Source organism: Haliotis rufescens, unplaced genomic scaffold (genome assembly GCF_023055435.1).
Source record: "Haliotis rufescens isolate VD_foot unplaced genomic scaffold, xgHalRufe1.0.p SCAF_5, whole genome shotgun sequence".
NCBI classification, from domain to species: Eukaryota; Metazoa; Mollusca; class Gastropoda; order Lepetellida; family Haliotidae; genus Haliotis; species Haliotis rufescens.
Window position 1 is genome coordinate 23982375 of NW_025964223.1, and position 27156 is coordinate 24009530.

Below are 27156 nucleotides of genomic sequence, written 5' to 3' on the forward strand. Positions count from 1 at the left end.
TCGTTTTCCTCCTCAATGTAAATAGACTAAAAGCGAAGGGGGAGACAACTGTGAATCCCGCACCCGCGCACTGAATACATGCATGTAACCAGGTTTTCAAATCGTTGTTTCACCCAACAGTCAAGGTTCATCCTTTAACACTATGGACCGCCTCCGTGGTCTTGTGGTAGAGCGTCCGCCCGGAGAGCGGAAGGTCCAGGGTTCGATCCCGGGCCGCGTCATACAAAAAGACGTTAAAAAGATTGTACTTGTTGTTACCCTGTCTGGCGCTCGGCATTAAGGGGCTTAAACAAGGACTGGTCGGCTCGGAGTCAGTATACTGTGTCTGAGTGGGGTATTCATGTTAAACTGCGGCATGGTATCTCAGTGAGCTAGCACTATAAATCGGCATCAGTCCGGACTAGTACAAGCAGCCACACACACACATACACGTGCATGCACGTCGCTATATAAGTGCAATAATCTTGGACGCGACGTTAAACCCAATTTCACCTCACCTCACCTTTAACACTATGAAATATTCATACCCCCATTGATCTGCTATATAATATGATCAGAAAACTGATTATAAATGCATAACCTTATATCTTCTCTTTGTAATAAACCCGATGACATATCAATACACCCTCCTTCACGTGTATAATTGATTACAATCGCATTGTCTTTGTATTTCCGTTGTGGTAACGCTGCTACCGGGCATGCGGTGACTGTAACGACGAGAAATAATACCAGCAACTCCATCGTGGGGAACGACACACAAGAGGACTTGATCAGTGAAATCGGGTATCTATAAACCTGCCAAGGTTGGGTGGTTGTCAACGAGGGATGCCGATGTACAGGCGCAGGTTTTTGTACAATCATTATAGTTTGAATGTCTAGTTTTATTCTTTACGGAAGTCGCACACACATATACATAACCTAGTCGGTGAAAACGTACACTTAAAGACAAAAGTAACTTCAGAAGAAACTAACAAATATTTAAAGTACGTTGTTTTTATAAATATGTCAAGCGTTTTGGTGTTTAAAGTGAATTAAGATAGACTCCACATAGGCCTTATAACGATTTTTAATTTTCAGAGTATTTTTTTGTTTTAATGCTACAATATAAAAAAAAATTCACAATCCGCTTTGCAATTTCTGTGCTCTTCACACAGGTAATAGTAAAATACCATAACCCATTGAAAATATACTGCAGCTTTAAAGGGAAAGACAGGTTTAAGTGACTTTCTTGTAGATCCCTTTATAACGCCTCGATGTTGAACTGGACTGTCTCGACAAGTGGTCTGTTGCGTACACGGTTAGATAAGCCCCCATATCATCATAGTTGTTATACAGTTTCAGTCATTAATAAACGGATATGATCATTTGGTGGACCCCAAACGGGTTAGCAACAAACCCAATGGAAGAATGCAAAAAATTCTTTACTATGAAGTAGGGCTGCAACGAATACACTATATGAGGCGAGTATGATACGTATCATGAATATAGGGTAACGAATACGAATATTTATTCACGAATACAATAACAAGTTACTTCCGGTGTTACGTGCTCACGGTAATCAGCTGTTATTGTCTTTTACATTGGGGGAAAACATCGTGTCAGTGTAAAACTTGAGTTAACTAAAAATGTACGTAAATGTATGTCATGGTATTGCTTAGGTTGAAACATTTCTGGGATATTTTTTGTGAAGCAAACAAGCAATACATTGCAACAATGCTGCTTATACTATAGCCTCATGTTTTGGTTGACAGGACCATTAGGGGCCTTGACAAACTGACACAAGTTACACCACTGCTGGCTTGTTTATATTCCATTTTGCATATCTAGCTTTGATAAATAACTGACAAGTTAAAAAACACTCTTTACCGAAATATCGTACGTATTCGATTCCAGTGACCACGAATAACAAATTCAACTGATGAAGGTATACGGTTCGATTCATCGAATACGCGAGTGAATCGTAACAGGCCTACTATGAAGCAGTCATTAAAAGTCTGCTGCATAGTACTGATCGTGCACGACCTTCAAACACAATGATGGTTATGGCGTAGCTTTAATAGTAACAATAAACACCATTTGCTATATTGCGGCTTATGTATGGTGATAAACACAGTGATCACTGTCTTGCTACATCGTAGATAAGAAACTCGTTCTTGGGATACAGGGTGTGGAAAAGGAACGTGTTAATCTCTGTATCCACCGACAATACGACGAGTGGGTTGTATCATGATGTCGTTAATCCTAATGGATCTCTCTTACACTGTCTGACTGCACAGTGGTGACATAGCGCCTTCGTGTCGTGGTATAACAAACAGAAACACAACATTAATATTCTGGTGATGCTCACGCAAATATGTGCCCTCATTATGACATGGCCTTCAAGACGGCCGTTGATTTACAGCCGGGTAGTGTATTTTATCTTCTACAATATTCTAGTATATACATAAGAATTAATTATGCAATTTTGGACTGACGTGATGCACACAAGTAATGAAGCTGACACAAGCAATCGTTACCGATGTATTGGCGTTATGCCAAGAAACCTAGAAATGTTCATTTCAACAACGCTAAAAAGTATCAGCACTCAGCCAACACCACGACTCGGACTGTCACATTATGCAGTGGAAAACCAACGAAACAGTATCTGGCGTATCCGCCCCTCTCACGGGTGACACTCGCGACACTCTGCCATGGGGATGTGCAAAATGTACTCTTCTTTTCCCGAAGTTATTTCCAGTCACGGCGAGTTATGGCAAAGGGTGTGTCAACATCATGTAATGGCTAGTTCATGCGTCAACACAACTTATTCAAATGCACTTAATTTTCACAGTAAGTGGTTAACAGTGAAAGGTTAACGTTATTCTAATCTAACATTGCCAGTCAAGTAAGACCTATACACTGTGGTAATTTATTAGTTTTCCGAATCACACGATAACGACATATCTGTGTAACAATACACTGTTGCAACTGACATGATTCATACGGGCAGGTTTAATTCAAAACTGATTTTAAACCGACAATGATATAGACTATGAATTTATTGTGGAGCAACGATAAATATCATTTATTCATCTGTGACATGTTGCACAAACCGACTGTAAGACTATTGTTAAGTATACTTACACCTACGACAGCTGAAGTGCTACTTTACCAGCGTCACTTACACACTTCAACACATAAGATTAGTACTTCTAAATTAGCGTTGAGAACGACTGCTACCGTAACTATTTTAACTCCCACACTTTAACATAGCCTTACGCCTAACTCAGGGTTACAATCGCTACTACCATAATCAGCACTCCAACGTAGACCTACTATTGATTTAGACTTACAATTGATACAATGCGTATCGTAACGGCCAAAAATTTAACGACTGAACACACCTTACGATCGCTACCATGGTTATCATAAAGTAAAAAAATTAACGTAGATCTACGACTGAATTAAGCTTACGACTGTGACATGACTATCGAAAAGTTTTGTCGGAATAATATTTGTGAAGGGCTAATGTTGTATTTTAAAACCGAATAACTGACGTTAAATGAAGTTTCTTGTATCTCACACACTTCAACATAGACGAACGACCTGATAAGCGACGGCACTTTGTTTGCAACACTCACCGGCTTGTTGGATGAAAAGAAGATCACTTCAGCCGAACTGGTGGGGACGGTCTTCGCCCACCGGTACCTGCATACGGCGGCAGGTCGACTATCCATGCCTGGAAGTTCTTCCTCTGCAGTCTTCGTGTCCTCCTTCTTTTCCCCGGACACCACAGCCTCAGACGAGGCAGTTTCCCCAGCGTTCGCTTTGGGGCCGTCCTCTGAAGAGAATAAGTGCACGTCATAAGACCAAGCCAGTTCTTACACTTCAGAACGTTTGTAAACGCGACATGGAAACAAGCTCTGACTAATCAACTACACGTCACAGAATTTACATAGCATAATTTGTTTCCCAAGATTCTGACTGTTTGCAAGCGGTCGGGTAAAGGGTTGTGTCACAACATGCTCGTGTACATATTGTCAAATTGTCTCAGCCCTCATGACATTGCATGCTAATGTTGGTTAATAATTAACAATATTGATCTTGTAATTAGCCGCCTATCACATCATAGTGTACGACTTTGAACACCTGGCTATAATCAGTGAAGCCCTATCGGGGTTAGTTTGTACAGGGTCATATCAACAATGGTGGTGCTCGTGTTCATTTGAACCTGGTCTGCGTGGACACAAGCTTGATACATAACCTCATAAACATTGTGGACAACAGATGAAAGTTGAGGTTCAGATATAGGATTTCATATTGACCAATTTCATACACTAAATTTTGTGTAGATAGGTCGTGGTGTTAAGCACCTATACTAACGTGGTTGTAAGTAGAACGTTATATCTGTAGTTCGTTACACCTATACGACCTCCTTATCTGTTTTCATTCCTACAGCGGTAGTTTCTACTCCGATACATTATACACATGAGCATTAATTAAGTACCACCGGATATGTGCGACTATAAAACATGACTGCTATTATTCATTCTTGGAAACACGACAAAGGAGTAGTAAACTGACGAACAAAACGCCTGGCACAACAATCACATAAAGTTGAAGTTGACACCAGCAATCGGTACCAATTTATTGGCTTTTGGCGAAGACGTCTAAAAACGTTCATTTCAACAACGCTGAAATGTACCAGCACCCACGAATCGAATCTCACTATGCAGTGAAATACGATTATTGTCAACACAGGAACAACCACTGACTCCGCAATCAGTATCTGGAGTGTCCACCCCTCTCACGGATGACATTCGCGAGGCGTCTCCTCACGTCTGATAAGCAGCATTGAGATCCTGGTGCAGTGTCTAGGTCAGTTCATTCAGGTTTTGAAGTGGAGGGTCGCTAGCTCTCACTTTGAGGCCAAGGTAAACCCAAAGGTAACATGGGTTCAGATCAGGGTTTGTCAATATTTTTCGGAATTGGATTTTGAATCAGGTGGTGCTTAATTAACGCCCATGTGTATATTACGCATTGGTCATTAAGCATACATACACAATATGTTGTTTTCCCATACCGAAAACCTATTCAGTGATTAACACCCTCTGGCAACAAATCATGGCAAAAATAATGTTAATTGCGCCTTTCAGTTAATATGAAATCATATCCCACTAATCCGTATTTAATAACACACGCTATCCGCCGGAAGCGTCTTCCGTGATATCAGAGTAATGGGGTGATGTGTTACAATTTGTGCTGTGAATGAGTTACACCACAAGTGTAGATTACACATGATTGCCACCCACCTGTACATATACTAATCGATAATCCTTTTCATTGTGTTACGGCTGGGCTCTATTATCTGCGATGCGGATGCACCATGGCAGTTCTTATCGACTTTAAACACCCAGGGTTACTGTTTTATCAAGCTTTACGTCACTCAGTATTACACAATTAAGGCATATCTAAACACTGATTCATACAAAGTGCTTGTTCACTTACCTGACCTTGTCAAAGCAAACGCTCAATGCAAATATTTGTGTATGTTTTTATTGAATTATTACTCCGTTGCCTAGATACTGCTGGAAATATAAATAAAAACACATCTCCTTGCCGTTCAAGGCAGAATATTTATAGTTTCGGATTCATCATACAATAAATTTTACAATAAATATGTATGTCAACTGTCCTTAATATAATTACATATGTGTAACCTTTAGTTATTTACCACATACCTTTTACAGACGACGTTAATATTGCACGAATGCTTTAAAGGGTTTTTTAGCCAATAGTATAATTTACACATTATTCACGGCGGCGTTGTTGAGTAGATATGACCTTTATGACTAACAATATTGCCACCCATTGCATTAAAACCTGTTTTATGTTACCCAAATAATGAACAATAGTCCGTACAAAGCTTAGTAAGATAAAAATCAGAATTTTAAATTTTCTGAAAAGGAAATACCTTCCGGGCACAATGTCGCCTTGGTAGCCATATAAATAATGTACGAAAACATGAGAAGACTATCGACGTTAAAATATGTGCAGAACGTTTCAGTACGATATGGTTCTCAAATTTGGGATAAATGCAAATTGAATGTCTGGTGGTAAATATAGTTAAGTCTACATCACAAATTGTCTAATGTTTCACAGAACACACACAACAATGAATGTTTAAATTTGTCGTCAGAAAATTGATTCATATTTGAAGCAATTTTTTCACAATCCTGTCACCAAAACATATAAATGTGTATAATATTTACCGAACAGGGACGTCATAACGTGAAGAAATGTCAGCATCGAAATGAAGATGCCTCGAAATATGGAATAATCCGAAACGCGAACGCTGGATGAAGGAAGGACTTCTCCTCCAAGCTCAGCCGTGTGCTCTGTGCTCGGTCAGCGCAGGCCAGGCCTTCGACAGCTCGCGGAGGTCGATACACCGTACGTAAAACGCTAATTGGGGAAACATATGCATTGTCACATGGCCGCGTTTGTCCGGCTCCTGTATGGCTCTTTTGATCAATAAAGACCTATGTCAAGTAACACTGATATGCAGTTAAATAATATATATCATGTTGGTTCATAACTGACAGATCACGTGACCTTGGGTATTACGATTTATAAGTTGAGTTGACGGTGGGATATTAATGCATTTCTTACATGTGGGTATGTAATTGGAGTTAGCGGATTTGTAAACGTTGAATGACATACCTATTGTTTTGTGTAGGAAAGATTATTGTAGTAGCCATAATACTATATAAACACAATAGATGTGGTATTGCCTGTTATGTAGTAAATAATCAACTGGGACTTATGCTATTCAGGAGAAGCAGATTAACAGATGGCGATAATAAGCTGACAAGTCAACCTATACACCAAGTATATATTTGTCGTTATAGCAGACCCAGTTAAGCTTGTGTCTCCTATAGCCCTGTTCTTTATTATTTCTGGTGTATTATCATTGTCTCTACTAACACTACGCCATTGATGCGTGGTATATGCGATGTTTATATGTACATATCAGTTCTAAATGTAACCCAACATACATATAGACCTAGTTCTACCAAGAGGGCGGCATGTAAACATACTTAGGTGTGCTCATTTATAGTGTATATCCTTTAAAGGAGCAATTACTTTTGATGCACCTATGGACAAGACCGATTTCGCAGATAATAAGTTGTTCACCGTTCTCGATGGTGGACATGGGTTGATGTACCCTCTATGTTCCCCGAGCTCGAAGGGCGAAAAACATAAACCAACAACCCACGTATCCCGAGGGACCGGTGGGGACACCTAATTATATTGCAGGTATGTTTAGTACTGCATGCTTTGGTCCTAAGCGGTAAAAATACCACAGTTGGGCAAAGTAGCAGACGACAGAAAACTATCTTAGAGTTGTTGCCCCTAGATTTATTTCATTCGGAAAATATCGTAAATATCCGGAGAATGGCGTGTTACATCATTAATTTGAGATACAAAATTGCGATTGATTGCAAATGTAATGCAACAGTTCGGCAATTCGCGCGGGGACTAAGGTTTACATTTTAGCGTGCTACATTGAACCAATCAGAATCCGACATCCATGTGTCAGGTAAGATAAATATATATACGTTCTTTTAACTGGTATTCTGATGAAATGAAAACTGTCGAATATCCTCACGGCTTTTATAAAACTTACTTAAATTCCGAAAGGTAACATACCTCGAACTAAAACAGGCTGGCAGACATAAATACTATTTCAGAAATAAGGAAAAACCTCGTAAGCACTTCTAATTCCAATATTAATGTGTTGGATGATTTCACCTCAGTTACACCTGCAACACGCTACAAATGCACTAGCCCCACGACACGTGCAACACGGTAGCGATTCTGAACCTCAATGTTTCTAGTTTGTTTGTTGTTTAGCGATGCACTCAGCAATATTCCAGACTGGTTTGAAAGAATAAACTGTCTTGTTCGGACTTTGTGACATCCCGAGTTGAATGTAAAGTTTTCAGTGATGTATTCTCGCTTGTAAGATTGGGTGACGTGTCTTACTTCAAGGAACAACAGTGCATATAACATATTCCACTGCAGATAACATGTTATTAATCGTTTGAAAAGTACATAAAACGTATATTAAAACATTATTCAAAGTCAGAAACTGATTTTGTGTTGGTATCGGTCACGTGACTGCACTCGGCTTAAATATTCGCCCCCAGCACAATTTGTAATACCTCTAGCACCAGTACTTGGCTGGTTGCCAAAACAGATCAATTTCCTCCACATGAATGAACAGCATTGTTGACTTGAACACTTACAGTCAGCCCGAGTTACCTCAAACACAATAGCCTTGTCTGCCTTTGTCGTTTCGGTTTAAAAGGGTGATTTCGCGATTCAGCATTATATTGGCTTATATTGGAACAAATCGGGGTTTGAGGCGCAGATTTACTCTTATATATTGATAATGTCAAATATTTAGTTATAGCTAATATGGTGATATAATTTGATATAATGTACAATATTGTTGACGGACTCTTTTGACTCCGACAATTTGATATTGCCTGCCACAAAAGTTACATTTTTGCATGGTGTTTTTCTTAAAGGAAACTACAGGATCGCAGTTTTAAATAAACACATATCTGGTTTGGTAGCTGTAGCGGCAAAATATCTAATCTCGATTCAAATTGTTTTATTGTAAACCATAGGATTGCACTGTGACATCAAATCGCAAGCACACTATTTCTCCAGTGCAACAACATCAACGAACAAAAGAAAATATAATAGTACCAAATACGTGCACAGTCACTGAATAAAGCGCAAGTAGAATCTTTGATTACCTTGCCATTTCTCTGATCCGCGTGTTACGAGTGATATAGGTTTAAATGTTTTCACAGGTGAATACACTGAGTAACTCACAGGTATGTAATCAGCTATACAGCACGTTACCAGTGCCTGCGAACCTTACGTTTCGCAGATGGGTGTTGGATAATAGGCTTCGCACGAGACACACATGCGTGGTGTACAGATCTTCGAGTGATGAACATTTCTGTCAGTTTACAGATATTAGCGTTCTGATCGCCTGTTCATTACTACCTATGACTAAATCAGATTTACCAGAGTACATTTTCGCCCAGTACAACAATACTAGATTTTACTGGACTGTTATCACATGATCATCATCGTCAAATAACCTATCAGAGAAACAACAGTATTAAAGGTGCTAAATCATCGTTGTCAATGTCAATGTTCATGAAGAAACATACCGTATCCGTCAAATACTAAAGGACGCGGTATGATCAGGGCCCACTACCACAAATCGATCTTAGCAGTATGATAGTCACAGGTCTGTATTAAAGTATGGGAGATCCACTCATCTTAGCACTAAGACCGCTTTATGGAGCAGTGCCCGGGACAGCATTTTGGTCCACAGGATCCGCATAATCTGAACACCGAGCAAAGCATGTAATATCCAATATGAGAATGGGACTTTGTTCATATATACCAAATATAGAGAAAAGGCTGAAATATAAAAAAAGGCTAAATGATTAGGTTTTCATGAATCCTTCATGTTTCTAATATTTAAACAAGATGAAATTCAGTTTAATATAAATGATCAATTATTCTTTGAAGTCCTGCTTCTGGAAATCAGAGGAAAAACAGTTTCTTATTCTTCCTTCAAGAAAAAAAAAAATATTGAAAAAGAACAAAACCTGATTCAACAGATCGAAATTCTTGAAACTTCTAGTGTTATTAATTTTGATGATTTGGAAGATAAAAGAAAAGAACTGGAGGAAAATAGGAAACACAAGATGGCTGGAATTGCCATAAGATCTAGAACTAAGTGGATTATGGATGGTGAAAGAGTTAGCAGCTATTTCTGTAACCTTGAGAACAGGAATTTTGTCAGCAAGTCTATGACTCATTTGGAGTTAAACGATGGCACCACATTGCTAACTTCAAGTGACATTATTGCTGAAGCTGCCAATTTCTATGAGAATTTATACAGTAGCAAAGAACACATGGTGCAAGATTGTGATTTGAATACCCTGTTGGACAGAGATTCTCTCCCCTTTTTAAATAAAAGTGATGTGAACGAGATGGAAGATCTATTAACTCTTGATGAGCTGGCAAAAGCTTTGAAAAATATGCAAAATAACAAAAGCCCAGGCTCAGATGGCTTTCCCACTGAATTTTATAAATTCTTTTGGAAAGATATTGGACAATTTTTATTGCGATCATTGAATTGTGGTTTAATATCTGGTGAACTCTCTGTTACCCAGAAACAAGGGGTTATTGTCTGTATTCCAAAGGGGGACAAGCCTAAACGCTTCATAACTAATTGGAGGCCCATATCACTATTGAATGTTTCATATAAGCTGGCATCTTCATGCATAGCAAATAGAATCAAGTCAAGATTGCCATTTATCATTAATGAAGATCAGACTGGCTTTATGACAGGTCGCTACATTGGTGACAATATTCGCTTAATCTATGATGCCATCTCATGTACAGAAAAATCAAACATTCCTGGTATGCTTCTACTTATAGACTTTATAGGCATTTGATTCCATTGCTTGGTCATTTATAGACAAATCTTTATCCTTTTGGGGATTCGGTGAAAATTTAAGAAAATATATATCGGTATTTTACAATGATATAAAAAGCTGTATGTCTATCAATGGTCAGTTGTCATCTTGGTTTAATATTAGACGCGGTTGCCGACAGGGTGACCCATTATCACCGTATATATTTATTCTCTGTGCAGAAATACTAGCCAATATGATCCGTTCTAACAGAGATGTCAAAGGTATCCTTGTGGACGGTAGTGAGTATCTTCTTAGTCAGTATGCTGATGATATGGAAATATTACTTGATGGTAGTCAGTCCTCCTTTGTATCATGTATTAACTCTCTTGATTGTTTTGCCAAAATATCTGGTCTTAAGATTAACTATAATAAAACTCAAGTTATCTGGCTTGGCTCCAAGAGAGGTTGTAAGGAAAAGTTGATTTGAGATGATTTGCCTATTGGTTGGAATGCAGAAGAGTTTAGAATTCTAGGAGTCAAATTTTGCATAAATCTGAAAAAATGGTTCAGTTGAACTTTAAAGACAAATTATTTGAGTTAAAACAGATTATGAATACGTGGATGAAACGGATAGTTACACCAATTGGTAGGGTGGCAATCATTAAATCCTTGTTGATTTCAAAACTCAATTATCTATTGTTATCACTGCCTGATCCCCCAAATGATTTTCTTGTTACTTTAAATGCTATGCTTTTTAAATTTCTTTGGAGTGATAAACGAGACAAAGTAAAGAGGATTAAAGTTTGTCAACCTGTTAAGCAAGGGGGCTTAGGTATGGTGAATATATTTTCATATGTAACATCTCTTAGGGCCACATGGATAAGGAGACTTGTGTCCTCAGGTGATCAAAAATGGAACCACCTATTTAAATCTACATATCCTTATTTGTGTAAACTTGGTGAGTTTGGTGTGACATTTTTTTAAAGAAAATTATCTTTGATAAGTAATGAGTTTTGGAAAAGTTGTTTTCAGTCATTTATAGTGCTTGATAAGAAAATCAAGCCAGAATCTTTCAGTAGTTTTTTAACTGAACCAATTTTTTATAACCCTAATATTAAAAAATTATTAGGAAATCATTTTTCTTGAAATACTGGTTTGAGAAGGGCGTCTCCCAAATTTTAGACTTGGTCAAGGCCAATAAGGAGTTTCTGTCATATGAGGAATTTAATGATATGTATGGTATTTGTTCATCCTATTTGGAGTTTTATGGTGTTGTTAGCAGCGTTAAACAATACCTTGGAGCTCTAAATTTAGTTAGAGTTCCAACAGATTCTGTGGAGGATCAGCGCTGTGTGGTAAAAACTATTTGTAGTTCCAAGTCCGGTTCAAAACATATTTATTTTTCATTGGTTTCTACAGAAGTAAAAACTAAAGGGCAGGAAAAGTGGGAATTACAATTTGAAAACTTAAATTGGAACAATATTTGTAATAACATTTTCAGTACAACACAGGATGTCAAACTGCGATGGTTTCAATACAAAATTACCCACAGAATTCTCACCACTAATACTTTTCTGTATTTACTCAATTATGCTCAGAATGATTTGTGCTCCTTCTGTCACAATTAAAAGGAAACAATTACTCACTTGTTTTGGGAATGTGATGTAATAAAACAATTTTGGGATGAAGTGTCATTGTGGATCGACCAGTGCTTTCATGTTTATAATATGACATTTTGTGCAGAATTGATACTTTTTGGAGTTAAAGAGAACATAAAAACAGATAAAGTGTTTGATTTACTTTTACTAATTGCAAAATACTATATTTATACATGCAAATTCCAAAATACAAAACCTTATTTTCATGTTTATAAAAAGGAAGCTTTTTCACGATACCACATTGAAAAAGATATTGCTTTCAAGACAGGTAATCAACAGAAATTCTATGGTGCTTGGATGCTGCATCATCAACTTTTCGAAAATGAGGAGCAGCTTTCAATTTAATTTTAGTTTTGTACTTAAGATTTTAATGTTTGAGACTATGTACTTTCCTAAACTGCAATATGATATATAAACAAGAGTGAATGTGTGAGTGAGAAGTATGTTATTTTCTGTAAAAAAACAACAAAGTAAAATGTACTGATAAGTTGTGCTTTATGTCATGGGCTTTCTGCTACCCTGGGCGGAAGCCCATTTATGTAACAGGTGCGTCTTTCTAAAAACAATAATAGAAAAAAAAAAAAAAAAAATTTAAACAAGAGCTCGTCTTTCATTAAGGCTGTTCTGAGGAACACCTACAAACAGTAAGAATTTGTAGTGAAATACTCGTCTTAGGTCACAGACTAGATTTTCAATTAAAGTTTGAAAAATCGACCTTTATGACTCGTTTTATCCATTCTTATGTACTTGGTAATGTCCAAAGCCAGAAGCTCTCGCAAGTGTAAGAAAAATGAAAGGTTAGTCACATGGTATATGTCCATTTTCATGCCAATGTTTCGAAGTTATTCGTAACTTTAAAATCTTACATCTTAACATATTTCCGTGGGCAAATAGGACCCTAGTCATACCCTGTTCTTTGTAGAGATTTATTTAGAAAATAAAGAATTCTTAATTCACCACTTACAACGCCTGCTGTCTCACTGAGGAAACAAACAGTTGCGGAACACACTATTTATATCTGTTGTGCGATCCCTCCGCGGTCTTGCTGGAGCATAGATGTGATGTAAAAAACCACTTATCACTCACTCACCTTCTTCGACAGATGCATTTTGCAGATTATTTGTTTTTATGCATTGAAAGAATGAATTTGACGAAGAACTAAATTGCACAATGCTCAGATCATGTAAAACTTTGATAAGCTGCAGGTTATTAATATTGTCACCTGTGCACAACACGATACTGGGACAATGTAGTTTTATATTATTTACAGAATCGTTACCAGACATTAGGAACGTTTGTACATCGGCGCACGTGTTGGACGTTAGGGCCGAAGGTTAATTAACATGGAGAAAATCACGCAATGAAATCAATAACATAATTGTTGATACAATTATGAAGATGGCGAAAACGTTGCCCCAGAATGTTCAGGCTTCTGGAAAGAGAGTGGCTACTGCGAATTACATTTCGCTGGTTTAGTGGTTGTTCTACCATGTGGGGACACCAGAAATTTGCTTCACACATTAATCGAACCCGGGTCTTTGACGTGACGAGCGAACGAACGCGTTAACCACAAGGCTATCCCACCGCCCCAATTCTAACTGAAATCCCAACGGGAATGAGTCAGATAAAGTGGTGTTCTTGTCGTTCTTTGTCCGCGCAGTTCACAGTGACACCAAGTATACGGTCAAGAACGTTACTATCACCTCTAGTGTTCTCCGCCGTCAGGTGAAGGGAGGCATGGAGTGTGTGTGTGTCAGATATGCATGTGATATTCAGCTCGTATATAATAAACAGCCTGTTGTTGGCATGGCACCATATCTGCAACTAGTAGTAGGGGTTGTATGTTTCAGCATCGGTTAGTCAGTGAATATAGTTAACCGGCGGAGTCACCAATATTTCATGTAAATGATGGAGTCTGGATCAGGCAAACCAGTGACTGGAAGAATGAACACCGATCCACGCCATCGGGATATGGTGTCACGAAATCAACCAAGTCTCACAGCCTCACCCCCCATGCCATTTTAGTTGGCTTATGCAACAGGCATGATGTACTGGGACCTATTCTGACCCAGTAGTTCCACAGCATCAGGGTTAGTAGTGGAAGTATTGTAGCAGCAGTAGTAACAGCAGTATACGAGTAGTGACAGTAGAACTAGAAGCAACAGCAACATAAGTAGTAGAAGTAGCAACAGTCAGTGCCGTAGCCAGCCGGGGGGGGGGGGGGGGGGGGATGTGCAAAATGTACTCTTCTTTTCCCGAAGTTATTTCCAGTCACGGCGAGTTATGGCAAAGGGTGTGTCAACATCATGTAATGGCTATTTCATGCGTCAACACAACTTATTCAAATGCACTTAATTTTCACAGTAAGAGGTTAACAGTGAAAGGTTAACGTTATTCTAATCTAACACTGCCAGTCAAGTAAGACCTATACACTGTGCTAATTTATTAGTTTTCCGAATCACACACGATAACGACATATTTGTGTAACAATACACGGTTGCAACTGACATGATTCATACGGGCAGGTTTAATTCAAAACTGATATCAAACCGACGATCATATAGACTATGAATTTATTGTGGAGAAACGATAAATAAGATTAATTTATCTGTGACATGTTGCACAAACCGACTGTAAGACTATTGTAAATTATAATTACACCAGTGCCGTAGCCAGCCCCCCCCCCCCCCCCCCCCCCCCCCCCCCTAGATTTTTTATAGTAAACAGTTTTATTTGAATCAAGTTGGGGAGGACAAGTGATACTTGTACAAATATTTGCCCCACCTGTCAAAAAAAATTTACTACGGCCTTGACAGTAGTAGCAGTAGCGGCAGCAACAACAGTAGTATAGTAGCAGCAGCAACAACAGTAGTAGTAGAAGTAGCAACAGTAGTAGTAGCGGCAGCAACAACAGTAGTATAGTAGCAGCAGCAACAACAGTAGTAGTAGAAGTAGCAACAGTAGTAGTAGCGGCAGCAACAACAGTAGTATAGTAGCAGCAGCAACAACAGTAGTAGTAGAAGTAGCAACAGTAGTAGTAGCGGCAGCAACAACAGTAGTATAGTAGCAGCAGCAACAACAGTAGTAGTAGAAGTAGCAACAGTAGTAGTAGCGGCAGCAACAACAGTAGTATAGTAGCAGCAGCAACAACAGTAGTAGTAGAAGTAGCAACAGTAGTAGTAGCGGCAGCAACAACAGTAGTATAGTAGCAGCAGCAACAACAGTAGTAGTAGAAGTAGCAACAGTAGTAGTAGTAGCAGCAGCAACAACAGTAGTAGTAGAAGTAGCAACAGTAGTAGTAGAAGTAGCAACAGTAGTAGTAGCGGCAGCAACAACAGTAGTAGTAGCAGCAGCAGCAACAACAGTAGTAGTAGAAGTAGCAACAGTAGTAGTAGAAGTAGCAACAGTAGTAGTAGCGGTAGCAACAACAATAGTAGTAGCAGTAGCAGCAACAGTAGCAGTAGTAGTAGTAGAGTAGTAGTAGTAGTAATAGTAGTAGTAGTAGTAGTAGTAGTAGTAGTACCACCAAACCAGTAGGGTAGCAGTAGTGGAAATATAGTATAGGTACTGATGACCCTTCAGGTCAGATGATACCTTAGTTTACTAGAGATTGCAAAATATATATCCAGTGATTTTTAAATGCGTTTTAAGTCAACTTTGCAACTTTGTGCAGTTACTGTCATATTCTTGCAAATGCCGCAAAATATACAATGTTGCCAAGACAACTATTCGTGCGTTACGCTGACATGACAGTGAAGCCTGTTGCACAGCGCATACAGTTTGTGGTAGCGGTTGCCAGCGGCGGGAAATGCAGTTTCTAGGTGATGCACGAGACCAACACAACAACCACTACATAAACAGGTTCCTCCTGTGTAGACGGGACACAACGCAGACGTGGCGTTAACCCTTGACCCCCACCTGTAGCCGAGCAGACGAGAAGTAGCACCAGTAGCGACCAAATACAGGGAGCATTTCTGGAGACTTCGAAGACAACTTGGAGGCTCATTCAGTTCAAATTCATCATCATCGCATGGAAAACTAAGTATACATAAGCTACTCACATTGGGCCCATGTGGACCCATCGTTCCCGGATCTTTTGCGTAACGGGCGAACGCTTTTACCATGAAGCTACCAACATCAGACTGTTCAAGAATCCGTAATCATAATTTAAAACCCCAGTAGCTGAACAGGCTTAAAATTTCAACATTCTTGAATTTCAGGAATATATCTACGCGTGGACATTGACTAGAAACTAAAATGTGATCATCCTATTGTCTAAATTACAGTTTCTGAGGCACCAGAACGACTAACAATTGTTAAAAACCAATCATACGCCACGAAAATAACTCGAAGAAATATGTTTACTTATCTTGTTAAAACGTCTCATTATTATCCTATTTTTGCTGCCATAACAAAACTAAAACCAGATTTCTTTATGGCGTCCATCTCTTAATTACGTTTTATCAAACTAACAATATGCAGTCCTTGAAATTAACCCGAATATTAGGCTAGTGAGTTTAATCAGTTGATGAAATATGACCACTGGTATTCCTGAAGGCTCAGATTGGCCTCCTTGAAAGGAGAATGCGCCCTAAATGTGTCCACCCCCAGTGAGTGTTTGGCTGCATGTCTCCTAGAAGATCTGAAGCATACATTGACAGCGAACTGTTGTTCTGTAGGTACCGTGCCCGAGGAGGTCTCAGGAATGCATAATACAACATAGGGCTTTCGTTCTCAAGGGTTATCATAAATCTCGAAGTTGTGCCAGAAACGTTTCAGGAATAACATTAGGAGGTTTGGAGTAGCAAGCCTTTTTGATAACAGGTATGTGTTAAACACATTTACTGTCTTGAGGAGTTATTAAAGATGCAAAGAAAGTCAACGATGGCATAGCTAGCTGTTGATAGTATACATGCGATAAAGCCCACGAACTTAGGGTATGATTGTATTTCTTCTGCGTAATTTGATACTGAACGTAATTTGATACTACCCTATAGTATACAAACAGTTAAAGAAGATTGCTTGTAACCATGCATAGGACATAGTGGAACTCTGTTTACAGGAATTCCTCCATATATCTGACTACAAATATAACGGGGGCGGTCGGGTAGCCTAGAGGTTAAAGCGTTCGTTCGTCACGCCGAAGACCCGGGTGCGAATCCCGAAATAGGTACAATGCATGAAGCCCATTTCTGGTGCCCCTCGCCGTGATATTGCTGGAATATTGCTAAAAGCGGCGTAAAACCAATCTCACTCACTCATTCACTCAATCACTCACAAATATGAAGCCAGCCTGCAAATAATCGAGTTTGGACCATACTAACCAGTGATTGATATCGTGAGCAAGGATCTACGCCGTCTTTGTTTTATGACACGCAATCAGCCGAGTCTGAGCCTCCAATTAGACACCTGTTACAACAAGCACGTCTCTTGTTGTTTGCGGGCATTGCACAATAAGGGTGGATACTCTGTTGGGTAATGGTTATGCTCGATTATCCATAGTATTATATGGCCATTCTCCTTTGGTAAATACCATAGGCCCATTCGCTGCCATCATCCGTCTTGAGCCGGATTTGAATGACATGATGTTAAACAAAAACAAATTGCTCTAAAAATTTACAGATAGGGCAATGGAAATTGTGACGTCACCGCAGCGAGACTATGGTGACGGATGGGTTCAGGGTATTTATCAGAATAGAGTGGAGATAATACACTGGACAATCGAGGATGGGTAATGTTATACCACACAATACCCATTTCCCAAAGTTTTGCTTTAGACATATCTTGTTTGTAGAAAAGCGGAACACTGTCTACAGCAAATGCAAATTTGAAATTTAAGAAATAGATACTTGTTCCAGCATACTATTATGGAAAACAAATAATTTTGCAAAGATGCAAATTTCAAATGTGTATTACCAAGAGACAAAAACAATGCCTACGTTGAATATCAAGACTGTTCCAGCTCTATGCCAACAGCGGACACGAACAATGCTACACACATTGTACCCATGTCGAGAATCGAACCAGGGTCTACAGTGACACTCTTTCACCATAAGGCCACCCTATGCACACATAGGTAACAAAAGCCGCATCTTTCATTTTTTGTACAGACAATGCCCTTTGTCCTCCGTGGCATTGATGACAGCATTTACTTCAAAAGAGTTTCAGCAAACATCTTTGATATATAATGCGTGTGTAATCCTTGTCAGTTTTCAACAAAACAATCACACACACCGCACGTTGGCTTGTAATTCACTCAAGGGGATATTAATAAGAGCGTTTTAGCTGTTGACCTGTTGGTATGTACAATCGGTTATGCAAAGTCAGGCTAGGTTTGCAATACAATTGTGTAGTGTTTATCTGGAGCCAATATAGTTATTCCCTGGTTGTAAATCCCCCAAGGAGAACTCGTATATTATGACGACAAGGCGGCGTTCCTTCATACAGCTTCTGTACATAGTGTAGTAGTCCTTGTGTTTATAATGAAACCTTTCATACGGTAAGTTTGCATGGAGTGGTGGGCACTGTGCGTATAATGAAGTCATTCGTGACTAGCATCATGCATGTCGGTTTGGACAAAAGTAAAATGAACATAAGGGCTGATATATATCATGAATAATTGTTAATCATAGGATAATCCCTGAATGTTACCCTACTTCTTTATACTGTTGGGGCAGTGACACTGGAGTTCCAGGTAGTAGGGGTGTGTAGAGTCGGGGAGCATTGGATACACACTCTCCACAAACAAGGCAACCTTATGGCCCTCCCATTGAATATTCGGGGAGGGTGGGGTTGTTGTTATTCCAGTTTGTCCAATAAACAACTTGGTTTTTTTTCTTAAAACAAGAGAGCAATTTTATTCCTGTTTTGTCTGGAACAAAATATTTTCTTAAAAACAAAATTCCAGCTCCCCTCACTCCAAGCACTACCTTCACAAGTCATGGTAAGGGAGTTGCGGTAGTCAATTGCGCTGATGTCATTTTGCAGGGAGCCTTCTGGGGTCCCATTCACGGTGCAGCCTCAAGCTTTGCACAAAATTAGTCGTATTCTTAATCTAAGCACGAGTTTACCCTAGCCTACAATGAACGTAACTTACGGTTCGAACCCATGGCTGGCGTGACGCCATGTTAACGTTCCACGAAGCAACCGTAGCTCTAAGGAGATCGTAACTCCCATACTTTAACAGAGACTTAAGACAGCCGTAGCGCTAAGATCACTTTGTGGAACGGGTTCCTGTGTCGCTTTAGTCTGAATGAACCCTAATTCCAACCTATAAGTCTCAAGGGTGGAATTGAACTGAGGTTACTTTGTGCAAGGAAACACGAAGAGCGTTACGATGGATGAATCTCAGTTGTGGTCTGGTTGATAGTGTGAGTAGTCATTTATACTATCAACCACCGGCACCAGTCTTACTAACACTGGTTTTCTATATGACAAAATTAATACAGGAGTTCGCTTAAAGGTAGATGCCAATGCGACGTTAAACTTTTCTTCACTCATTGAAGGGAGACCAGACCCGGTCGATGGGTTGTCCTGGCTCAAGTTAGATTCAAGTCGATTAAACCCCGCATTGTTTCATTACTAACTGAAAAGCTATAATGTATACATGTATATCAATCTAGAAGTTAATGATCCCTCATTACACAGAAACAATGTCTCAGTATCACATACGGCAAAATCACAGCGTCTAGAATCTGACTGAAAATGGGCATTAGATCATGAAGCATACTTCCTCTTTAATATACAGATGCAATATCATATATTCGCCTGTGGTGTCAGTACTTCATGGGCATAGCCTTGTTCAGTTTAAGCCGATATCTTTAACCAAAAGGACGCATGACAGGTACACACGGTAAGGAGAGGTGTCACATTTCACAACTAAATTTAGTCTTGATTGATCAAACAATGCTCTGAATTCCATCATGGCTGTCATAGACTAGCAAAAACAGTCCATTAAGTATAACGTTACTTTCGAATTCATGTTCTTATATAGTGCTCGGACAATATGGCTAAGTAAAACGGCAAACAAACTCTTTGTGCTTGGTTGATCCAATACTCGTACGATATTGACATACTGTACCTATTGGTGATCCATCAAACGTTGTTTAAGCCCAATTGACAAGGAAAGTGGCATTGCATATATAAAAACACTTTGTGTAGAACGACTTCAGAAATCGCGAAAGGGGGCACTTTTCAACGTACATATGTACAGATAATAATGTGCTTATCAACCTATTCTTGTGCACGAGAGGGTGATAAGAACCTTCATACTCATGTTTTCTTTCAGAAGGATATGTCGCACAGCGGATTCTTAAAACTCTAAAGATTTTATCCATTTTATACCAGTCTCACGCGTCTGTTTACTATCGGCATGATACACAGATTGGTATCTTATCTCAAATTAAAATTGTGAGTTCAACTTTTGTCAGAATGAACCTTGATGTCACGCGGTCTTTTTTTACTAAAAACCTGCTCTTTAGCTTTCTATGGAGTGTTATCGTGTATATAGCATGCGTCATAACGTGGTGCAATGACGCAGATACATATTGCAAATAGTCAGACTGACCCTGGATTGTGAAAAGAACACACAGGCATATTATCCGCTCATACATATGAATGCATCTGGCTTGTATACGTTGGGTTTATCACATGCAAAAACATGTGAAGGGAAATATTATATTGAAGTATTCAGCGATGTACATACATCTACTTCATCATATTTTTTTAAAGTTTCTTAATCACAAAGGAATTAAAAAAGATACATTTTGTTTCCTTTATCTGCCCCCATAAAGAAACATACAAAATATAAGCAACAGACAAAAAAATATATCATTTGGATAATTCAATATTTTGAGTTTCTCAACAGATCATCTCAACATATCAATATAATACAACGGTATGAATTAAGCGCCATGGTGAAATCTACATGATTAAGGAGACGTTTCATCATAGTATACTCTACCAAGAGTTAAAACCCCGTTGAGAATGAACTGTCTAACAAGCATTTTATTGCTTTGAATGCAATGTAACGAAGTTTTATACTCCAATATCGTGCCACCCGACAACAGGAACACCTTTCGTAAACTCATTAATCGATTATACTTCCACCAGGTGACCATTAATCTTAATTGACGTCTGCCACCGATAGAAACCGCGGGTCTGAGCAGACGACATTTCTCCATCTCTACAATATAAAGCTATGCGATACGACATATATCACACCTGATAGATAAACGTTTTAATACATACCTGACTGTTACTTAACACAAGATGACTGATAATCCAGGGATTTCCAAACAAAAACGCGTCTTTTCACACGACAGGCCTAAGACAGTGCCCACTGTCTTCTGCTGCAACGGAGCAATCGCATATCACGTGACCCTTCATTGAACTTTCTGTCACTGGGCGCAGGTATGAACAGGCCCGATGGGATAGCACTGGTAGGAATTCGCATGGGACTTGATAAAGAGATCTCATATAAGACTAATGGTGTTTGGTGTTGTAATGCCGTGATGCCCTACCCTGAACTGAACCGTATAAGTATTCAGATTGAGCCCGCCGACACATAGCCATAGGATCTGGGGAAGTTAATATCTTGGCGAGCGTGAAGAGAGGGATTCTAAGGCTCGTTCAGTACAGTTTATGACTGTCATTACAACGTTTTAGGCTATGGTTTTGTTCACTTCAAACAGGTTAGGTGATCGGTTTTTTTCTTTATGTTTAAAAGATACCAGTCTCGAGCTAGCGAGAACATATATTTTGTTTGGAGAGAATGTAAAGCGGCTCTCTAACGTTGCACTGGACATTTGTTTTGCATATCTGATTCAAGGAATATTTTTTGAGTATCGTCTTTACAGCTTTAACACTTTGGACAGTTTTGGATGGTTCTTTACGAAAAATGGATTTGGAATTGCGTCTGTATCGCATAACCAACAACAAAATGCTACATGGCATGTAAGTGGCTCTATGTCTACAGATTAGACTCTATGTATTCAAATCACGATAGTTCCATGGAGGTAACGTATCATCAAAACTAATGCATGCTCCGACACAAAACTGATCGTGACTAAATGTAAATAAACTAAGGGTCAAAAGAAAGTATACCGAGTTTGTTTTTATGTAATTGAGAAATTAAAGAACTGTTGTTAAATATTATCATGTCTATCTAACCATCACCCAGCAACATTTTGTAAAAAGTAATCTGTGGCTGGGTAATTGTGTGTAAAAATAAATTGGTTCTATGAATACTGGAGTAAGAAATGAATTTGCACCCACGTGACCCCTACCATGTTTGAAATGATTTGTGCCGAAAAAGGAAAATTTATTTATTTTCAAAGATAAGATGTCTAAGATACCCGTCATCAGTTGTGTATTATGCAAGAAACAAATAGTTCTATAAAGTTAAAATATAGTTTTATAAAGTTAAAATCAGATTAGATTAAAAAAAAAAAAAAAACCACGTAAAATTATTCTTTGGATGTTGTACGCCAGTCCAGTTATGATGATATATATATATATATATATATATATATATATATATATATATATATATATATATATATATAATGTCGTTAACTTAAGATATTTTAATTGAAAATCTGATTGGGATCGATGACATGCAACAACCAAGTCGGCGATCCTGAGCAATAGTTAATCTGTGACGCCAATCATACCCGATTCTTTTATGCTTTAGTCATAGTCTGTCATGCCATGCCAAACCATAGTAAAATGAAAGAATCGAGAGATCCTTAACTTCTTTTGAGTACTACATATACAGCAGTCAGAAAGAAAAAGAACATTGAATGTGTGACTCTCTGTTCTACCACAGTATACATGTAAGTACTAAAGCTACCCTGGTCTCTCAGGGGGGTTGTTGTAAACAGAAGATTGATCAATTTTGTACAGCAATATAGTCGACATCACCAGTAGCAGCTTCTTCCCGAGGCAAGCGTGCCCACTAGCCTATATCAAAGTCTAGTTTCTACATCTTCCCGAGGCAAGCGTGCCCACTAGCCTATATCAAAGTCTAGTTTCTACATCTTCCCGAGGCAAGCGTGTCCACCAGCCTATATCAAAGCCTAGTTTCTACATCTTCCCGAGGCAAGCGTGTCCACTAGCCTATATCAAAGTCTAGTTTCCACATCTTCCCGAGGCAAGCGTGTCCACTAGCCTATATCAAAGTCTAGTTTCTACATCTTCCCGAGGCAAGCGTGTCCACTAGCCTATATCAAAGTCTAGTTTCCACATCTTCCCGAGGCAAGCGTGTCCACTAGCCTATATCAAAGTCTAGTTTCTACAAGACTGATAAAAAGGCTAATAGACGCTCTTGCCTCGGGAGGATGCAGCAGCAGCAGTTATCAATAAACTAATATGATCAAACTTACGTTTGCCTTTCGGTAGACGTTGAGTACTTGAATGGTGACGCCTACACAAATGTCGCAAGCGAAACCTGGAGAGTATTTAATCACTGGGGGTAATACTAAACCCCCTGTACAGACTTACACGGGGATATATATGTAATCCGCCTGGGATAGCCAAACCATTAACTAAAAGATCAAATTATTGTCTAAGGACATGCGTTTTGTTCCTAAATCCCAACTATTGTCTAACGTATGTGTAAATCATAATACGATCAGCTAAACTTACGCCTAATTAATAACAATCGTCTTAAGTGTTTCGCCGGTAATCTCGCCAACCAACTGGAACTGCACACTTCGCATTAGTCTGTCTCAGTCGATGAACCATACTATATCCCTTCCGCCCAGCCCCAAGTATAAGGGACCCGACCATTTGATATTCTGACGGGGTCATGGGATTTTGTATGGAGATTAGATATTTTTCAACTCTCAGCTGCAAAACCAGATATATTTTTTAAATAAATTATGTGTCTGAATATTTTGAAAAGAAAAACACCTTGCATTTTTGTGGCAGACAATTTCGTTCTATTTTTCAACAGTCTGAGGCCAAAAAAAAAAAATTCAAGAATTTTCTGGGACAAAGTATGCTATAACTCTTAATGAAGCAAGTCTAGCGTTTCCACAGGTTTGAATTTCCCATCTCACTTGGGCTCCTTTTAAATTTAAATGGTGTTTATCAAAATTACATATTTTCAGAGAATAAGCGTTAGTCTAACTACACCCCTGTCTACTTGCACAGGTGATCACAGCGTAACGACCGTGAAGATCCGGGATAGAATAGGTCTTCAGCTACCCATGCGTGTTGTAAGGGCGAATATGCTTGTCGTAAGAGGCGACTAACGGGATCGGGTCGTCAGTCTCGCTGACTTGGTTGATACATGTCATCGTATCCAAATTACGTGGATCGATGCTCATGATATCAATCACTGGATTGTGTGGTCCAAACTCGATTATTTAGAGACCGTTGTCATATAGCTGGAATATTGCTGAGTGCGGCGTTAAACAACAAACAAACACAGCGTCACGGCAACACATACACATTATCAAAGTCGTAGCGCTAGGATCGCTTTGTGCAAGTAGGTCTATTGTAGGCGTATATGTTTCTTGATCTATTGCCATGACCTGATTGTACACATTCTAACAGGATCAGTGTACCACATTCAGCATTAAACAACAACAATGGGTAATTATACGGCGTTAAGCCCCCGTAGATCACACTGACAGAACAGATTATGGACCAGTGACCTTGAAGTTGTAATTCTAAAGAGATTAGTCGACTGCTTAAACATCTTGCGGGGAATGAGAGCCGCACTTTACACGCTTAGCTAATTACACAAAATGAGAAGGAGCACGCAAGTTTGAAACGCAAAAGCTGACTGGATAATGAAGGTAAACGACAATGTTCGTGTGGAAATAGTTGCATTTCTCATTTGCAAACTCAGCGGTATTACCAAACAGTATTCGTGTGGAATAAAACATTTTTGTGTTCGAGTTGGTGAATAATCGGTGTAATACGAGTTAAACAGCTTTGGTATTTCATAATTCTGACTTAAATGAGGATCGGGTGGTCACAATACGCGACCAGGATCCACTTGCACAAAGCGATCTTAGCTCTACGACTATCGTAAGTCGAATGGGCGATACGATTGTCATAGCGCTAAGATCGCTTTGTGCTAGTGGGCCTCAGCTGATTGTATGTCATCGCACCCGATGGCGTGGAGCACCCATGTTGTCAGTCGTTAGCCTGTCTGGACTCGATATAGTGGGGACATTGTCGACTGCGGCATTAATCAACATTCACCGACTCGCACCCAATTTATCCCGAGCTGACCTCAGAGGCGGTCCCTGTTCTCAGTGTACGCTTATGTAAGGTTAAGCCAACTGAGGGCACCTGCGTCTTTCTTTGTCCAGGGGAACAGACACCTTTATACGGTTCTAACACAGTCACACTGACACACCTGTCGGAACAAATGGATCATTATCGATCTGCTTTATCGACGGTGATTCAATGCTACATGGGGTGTATGTTGACAGGAACGCTGAGATTTAATGGGGAACATGGGGTCTCGCTATCGCGTTATGAACGCAAACATTTGTGACAGCAAAGTTGACACGGCGCCACGTAACCATTTGGTGTTCAATACAAACAAGTAGCTGCGCTGTAGAACATGATAATAATATATATTACAATAAAATGTTTATGTAGATTCCACACATACGCCTGCTCAAAGGGCAGGACATATTACTACCCTAGTTACGGATCAGTGTGCGTTTAATTCTCACCTACCTGAAGAACGTGGAATAAAGCATTTTGTGTATGTATATAAGTGTTTATACTGTCGAAGCCATTCATTTATATGACAAACGTTTATTATATATAATGTAACTGAGGAAGATTATGGACGTCGGTATACGCGAAGATGCGGTGGCCTCAGGTAAAACTAATATAGATAATTTAATACACTATTGCTACACGCTCGCGTTGTTGGTAACACAGACTGTATTGGGTCAGAGAAGCCATGTGACTGGATGTCCAACTAGAGTAAAATTCCTCATGTTATTCCACTCATAAAAGTGATCAAGATTAGCACACATTAAACCGTCATCACAAACTAAATTTAGTTAATAAAACAAACACCTTTCGTTTCGTACACATTGGGACGACTCGCACTTGAACTTTTTGTTTGGTGATCGTAATATCGAGATGAAGAATGTTTCATTATAGTTAATGTATAAATTACATTAATTACTGTTTACTATCGTCATAAGACTTGTATTGAACAGCAGTTTTGCCACTTGGCCGACAGTTTGTTTACCTTTAAGGTCATCGCCGTTTACTGTAACATTCTCTCGCAGACATTTATCTTCTTCCATGTTGCCATCACTCTGACAGTTGGTTGCCGCGGTATCCGTCTCATCCATGTTTATTGCACAAGTTGATCCCGCCAACTGAACACTTCTGCCACGAGTAGCAGACGACACGTTTCCACGCCAGACCCAGTCGCCTGTCACTGAGCAGCAGGGTTGAGCATGCTCCCCTAATCCGTTCTCTGTACGCTTGTTAAATCCAGGTATTTGTAAGTATTAAGGAAGCAGAAACTCCAGATATTCGAAAACAAAAGTGATCCCCCCACATGGACTAAACCAGCACACCCGTAAACACCGCGATCTGTGACGCTCGATGCCTGTAACTATGAGCTTATATCCAAATCCCTTCACAAACGGGCCCGTCCTAATACGGGTGTTGAGTGAATACTGCTTCACTTTGTTAAAATATAGATTTGCTTTAATGGCTTTGGCAGGTCAATGCGTGGCGTCATGACTGAGTGTTTTTATATCGTTATGACTGTTGTTGTGTTGTCATAAATCATTCAAGAATAAATGTTGACTCGTCTCAATCGGCACATATCGAGAGGGCACAGGATCGAAGATTCGACATCACAAATAACTATTATGAATGAAATCGCTAAACCAGTTTTGAACAGATCAATGGTAAATTATGCACTGAGTATGGTGTGGGTTACAATAAGAAACATAGCTATAGGATTGAAGCCGTTCTGTTAGTGCATGCATGCGTTCTGT

At 39.3% G+C, this 27156-nt stretch overlaps 1 protein-coding gene across 7 annotated transcripts in view; it reads right to left on the reverse strand.

Moving 5' to 3' along the window:
* The window catches only part of LOC124111503, a 52786-nt gene extending 26004 nt beyond the window's left edge, over nucleotides 1-26782 (reverse strand). For 4 of the 7 annotated variants that reach the window (XM_046471268.2, XM_046471260.2, XM_046471245.2 and 1 more), the window contains exons 1-2: nucleotides 26391-26781; nucleotides 3621-3820 (exon numbers count right to left, since the gene is read on the reverse strand). In XM_046471268.2, the coding sequence (XP_046327224.2) occupies nucleotides 3621-3820; nucleotides 26391-26496 (306 nt within the window). In that variant the 5' untranslated portion in view covers nucleotides 26497-26781. Of the gene's footprint in view, nucleotides 1-3620; nucleotides 3821-6251; nucleotides 6369-21406; nucleotides 21545-26390 lie in introns of those variants that run through there. The other 3 variants (XM_048383835.1, XM_046471275.2, XM_046471253.2) reach the window with 3 other exon arrangements.
* Between the last annotated feature and the right edge of the window lie 374 nt (nucleotides 26783-27156).